The sequence below is a fragment of the Morone saxatilis genome, unplaced genomic scaffold, assembly GCF_004916995.1.
Source record: "Morone saxatilis isolate NCDOM2014 unplaced genomic scaffold, NCSU_SB_2.0 Contig11, whole genome shotgun sequence".
NCBI lineage: Eukaryota > Metazoa > Chordata > Actinopteri > Moronidae > Morone > Morone saxatilis.
The window spans coordinates 7,103,867-7,108,949 of NW_023339663.1; the positions used below are offsets into that span (position 1 = coordinate 7,103,867).

The 5,083-nt window shown below is 48.7% G+C and overlaps 1 protein-coding gene across 1 annotated transcript; it reads right to left on the reverse strand.

Annotated features, from left to right (window-relative positions):
* Positions 1-2,904: 2,904 nt before the first annotated feature.
* Positions 2,905-4,795, reverse strand: LOC118321020 (glutamine-rich protein 2-like; the record flags this gene model as incomplete). The annotated part of the gene is given in 7 exon segments (XM_035652192.1): positions 2,905-3,066; positions 3,263-3,370; positions 3,478-3,543; positions 3,838-3,956; positions 4,026-4,190; positions 4,450-4,518; positions 4,673-4,795. Coding segments are annotated over 7 exon segments (812 nt in total), but the record flags the coding sequence as incomplete, so codon positions are not given.
* Between the last annotated feature and the right edge of the window lie 288 nt (positions 4,796-5,083).

A 5,083-nucleotide genomic window follows, 5' to 3' on the forward strand; every position in this document is an offset into this window, starting at 1 on the left:
ACACAGACACACACACCCAGACACTAATTGTGTAACACTGTTCTACCAGCCCTTCTAGCCTGGCTATCAAAATAAAGCATGTCTCACAGCCTCCAATAACCTCGGCAACCTCCCTTGAGAGAGAGAGTGTGTGTTCTCGTGCTCCGTTTGTTTTGGCTTACAGACAGGTCGGCCATCATCACCTTGGCAAACAATTCCAGGAATCCTGTATAAATTATTCATTTGCACAAGCTCTCCTTCTCCCTCTTCCTCCATCCAGGAAACGGACATGAGTCTCCTTGATAAAGCACTTTCTCCGTTTCCCCTCGCTCACTCAACAAGTGAGGAAATGGATCCCCAAAATGGCCACCTAAGCTGCAAACAAAAGCGAGCAGCCGCATATAAAAACGGTGCGGGATCCACTGACGGTTCGTCCTCGGGACTCGCGTGCGTTCCTTCTGCTTTCAAATTAACAAAAGAGAAGTGAAATCAAAACGTAGGCAAGCGTACGAGAGATAAACAGGCACTGCAACAGAGAACAGAGGTAGTAAAAAAAAAACACAAAGCAACCCACCACAAAGTCAGCAGGGCATGTTGCTGAGGCAGCCTAATGAGCTGCGCTAATTAAAATCACTTATTGACAGCGAGCGAGGGTGATTACCTCCACCCTGCACTCTGGCCATCGATAAGAGACACTGTCAAAACAAATTAACCTCCCCCGGCCGCGCACCACCACTCCCTTCACTGGCAACACCGGGGAAGTTGTTGTCTGTTTTGGAAGTTGAATTACCGTCTGGTGTGGTGTGTTGTTGTGTGTGTTGTGTGTGTGTGTGTGGTGTGTGTCTTGGTGTGTGTGTTGTCTGTGGTGGTGTTGTGGTGTGGGTGTGTGGTGTGGTGTGTGTTGGTGTGGTGTGTTGCTGTGTGTGTCCATTTCCCCTTTCAATCCAGCTCTTGGAGCCGATAACAACACAAAGTGATATCGTGTCTTTTCTTGCACCCATAAATCTTCCCACACAACGAAGTAATATCTTGCCTCCATAATCCTCCCTCATCCTCCCTCCAGTATCCTCCCTCCCAATACAGGGACGCTACAGGGCTGTCTTGTCTGTACCGTCTCGCTGGATCCGTCTCACAAACACCGTTCACCAGGGGAAGCGGAGAAGAGAGGACGACGAGGGAAGGGGCAGGAGGGGGTGCAGGCAAGTCCATCGGCACTTATTGCCAGAGCGCTCGTCGCTCCACCGGCTCCTCTTGAGTAAACAAGGAGAAGCAGCAGGAAAGACCAGTCCGATTCAACCCATAACCCTGAACACCAATCCTTTCCCCTGTCCTCCGCCTCCTGCTCTCTCTCTCCCCCTTTTTGTCCACTACCACCAAAAGTCCCTCCCCCCCTCGACCCCTCACTCGCCTCCAATCTCCTTGGGTCTGGTATCAGTGCGTGGACAGAAGACGCCAAAATGAATGAGGGGGAAGGCGGCAAGCCTCCTTGATAAACAAGAAAACACCTTAGGTTACGCCGCACGAAAACACACCACACCACAGCAACGACACACAAACACACACACAACACACACACGAAAGTTTTGTGCTGGCTGTGGCTGCTCGTATTCCACTGGGGCATAACCTCCCACTGATCCCATTAACCTTCTGGAGTCTGGACAGGCCATGACAGCCCTCCACCGCCCACCTCGCTCTCGCTCCGACAGACGGCCCTACCTCTCCACTCAACATCCATCGATCGACACAGGCTAAGACACAGGGGCCATCGTTCATTCACATCGGTGTCTGGGCGGGGCACCAGAGGAGGAGCGAGAAGGAAGAACAAGGAGGAAGGACTGGGGGGGACAGAAGACTCAGAGGAAAGTGAGAAAAGATAAAGGAGGGTCGTCTTGAGAATCGCGTAACTTTTTCCTTCCTCTTTTCAAGCCGAACCGAATAAAAGATTGTGGTCTGGGAAGTAACAAAGAAAATGCTGGTTTCCAGCGGGCTTGACTGAAAGGCCTGCAGGGCAGACTCTTAACTAACGGGGGGGGCAAACAACGGGTCCACAGGCTACACTGACTTTATTGAAGGGATTATGTATTTGCATTAAGGACTATGGGTCTGCATTGACAGCGATGTCTAATAACACACTCCACATACTCAAAACTAATCTCTCATTGTTTTTTAGTTTTGATGAGTCTTCTCTCATAAAAATGGTAAACCAATAGCAAAAAGTCATAAATATATCATATAGACCAATATTTCGTGCTCACTTTCGTGAACTTGACATCAGTTTTCCCAAAGGCAACGTATCACCAACGCCAAGTTAAACCATTTCCAGGACAACAATATACTCATTATAACTTCCATTTTCCTGCAGACTACATGGGTTCAGCCCCAAAAAAAACAACTTTATTCACATAAACCACATAAACACACCAACATCCCTAAAAGAAAAGCCCTTATTTCAATCCAGAGAAATATCGCAAACGCACAGCTGACAGACCAGACCATCTGGATATACTATAGACACAAACAACTTCCAGCAGGTGCGTTCAAGGCCCTTTAAGCAAGCGAAGTCTTCCGCGGTTGGGGACCGGCTTCCACAAACACAACAACAACAAAACACAACACAACCTGCCTTTCAAAAACGTTGGACCGACGACACAGGGCGGTGCAACAGATCAACTGGAAGGCAATGGCAACAACAGAAGCCGATGTCAAACAGCCTATTTCTAAAGACAAAGAAGATTTTAACACATCTGCCTCCTCTCCTCCCTCTCTCCTCTCTCTCCTCCTCTCCTCTTCCCCTCTCCTCTCTCCCTCCCTCCTCTCTCCTCCCTCCTCTCTCCGCTCTCTCTCCTCCTCTCTCCTCTCCCTCCTCTCCTCTCCTCCTCCTCCCTCTCTCCTCTCCCTCCTCTCCTCCCTCTCTCCCTGACTCACTGGTTCTGGCTCTGGCTGTCACTCGTGGCCTCGTTGGGTTTCAGACTCCTCTGCACGCTCTCTATCTGCCGGCACATGGCGGCGTGGCTCCTCTGAAGCAGCTGCCGTCTCCTGACACAGTTAGCTACATCAAAGTTGTAGCGGTTGGTTCCTGGTTTCAGGCTGAGACGGCGAGACCGGCTTACAGTGGATCAGATACTGAGAAACTAACACAGCTCTGTTTGAAGGCTCACACTTTACAGATTATAGACTATAGATTACCACTGCCATAGAAAGTATGTTTAAGGTCCTGTCAGTGAGTCCCTGTTGCTCTAGCGCCACCTGCTGGCGGATAAAGGGAGGGAACTGCTGATCTCACCTCTTGTAGTGCTGTCGAAACTGCTCCAGAGCGTAAACAGTGAACGGCCTGATGGACTTGTGTGCGGGGAACCCAGGAGTGGAAGGAAGCCTCACCAAATTACTGTTACTGCCCAAAGAGAAACACACACACACACACACACACACACAATCTGAATCTGTAAATCTAATAATATCGGTGATGACGGGAGGTAAATGTTACTGGTGCTGACTCACGGTCCGGGCGTGTACTTGACGACAGGTCGGTCGCAGGAGAGGCAGTGAAATCTGTCTACGAGCTGTCTGGAAATAAACAAAGAAACGTCACAGCTGATGTTACACACACTGACGAGGAGGAACGACTAATTAAAATACGGTGTAACACAACTGCCATCATTACAGTGTGATACAAAGACTGTCCAGTAAAGCTGGTTAGTGATATTGAATGTATTCAGACACAGCAGGACAAGAAGTTCCTCACAAAATCAGAGACCAGGAAACACTGAATCTGACAAAAAAGAAGCAGAATAAGTCTGTATGATTGTTAAGAAAAGTGTTAGGGTTAGTTCTCTCTACATGTGTGCTGTGAACACGTACTTTCTCAACCCAGCAGCGTCGTCCTGCTCCGGAGGTCCCTGAGCCTGCAGCTTCTCGTGGATATTCTTCCAGCGACCTTCCAGCTGCTTCTTCACAGAGTCCAACTCGATCCTGTTCAACTACAGTGAGATCGGAGGTCAGAAACAGCGTCACAGAGAACCGCGGATCAACCCCGGGGGGATATTTACCTTGCACTCCATCTCCGTGGACAGTCTGTCGATGACCTTCTGCCAGTCCTGCTCCTGGCCCGTCACCTTGTTGAGCAGCTCGTGGAACATGGCGTTGAGCTGCTCCGTCACAGAGTCAAACTGCAGACGGCTCACTTTGCTGTCCAGAGCAGATTTATCTGCTTTCTTCGGGGGGTTGGAGAGACAACAGGAAGTTCAGGAGATAAAGAGACAGACCTTTCATACCTGCCCAACAACTTTAGAATAATGAATACAGTCTGTAAGGTTATCCAGTTTTTCCAGGATGCGTAGGAACCCTGTACTCTCTCTCCTACGCACCAGGCCAGTGAAATATCAGCGCTCTTCTATTCTTAAATGAAGTAAAACTAATAAACAAACACTCCTCTGGTACCTGCAGTCTTTATCCGACAGTAAGTTCACTCACTATTTCACTCTCAACCATCTGCTTGTCGGCCTTCTTCTCCTCCAGCTCCTCCGTCGTCTTGTACAGTTCCTGTGGAAGAGTTCGACAGCGATATTAAACAGAAGTTAGACATTGCGTCGTTTTAACGGGTGAAAAGAAAACTGGTATTCTGTACTAAATAATGCAATAATTAGTTACTACATCCTCAAGAATACACAACAACAGATCCACAGTGTCTGTGTACCTCTATGTGGCTCTGTTTCTGCCTGTTGTCCTCGTGCAGACACTGGGTGGTTTCATGCAGTCTTTCACACTCTGCTTGAAGCTGCAGGATCGCCTTCTGCACGTCGCCCACCAGCTCCACGCTCTGAGACACACACACACACACACACACACACACACACTGACTTTAACTGCAGCCTTAAGCCTCCTTTTTTAACGACGGAGTGTCATAGGTTCATTGTGACGCTGAAAACATCTGCGAGTCTGTTGTGAGCAGCTACACTGACTGACGGGGCCGAAATGGAGCATTTAAAACATTTTTCCGTTCTACTTCACGTCTGGTTAATCCACTTTGAAGTGTTGCATCACACAGCTACTATATTTCTTATTTTTAATCAGGTGTTTCTATGACTAGAAAACTTGCCCAGGACGC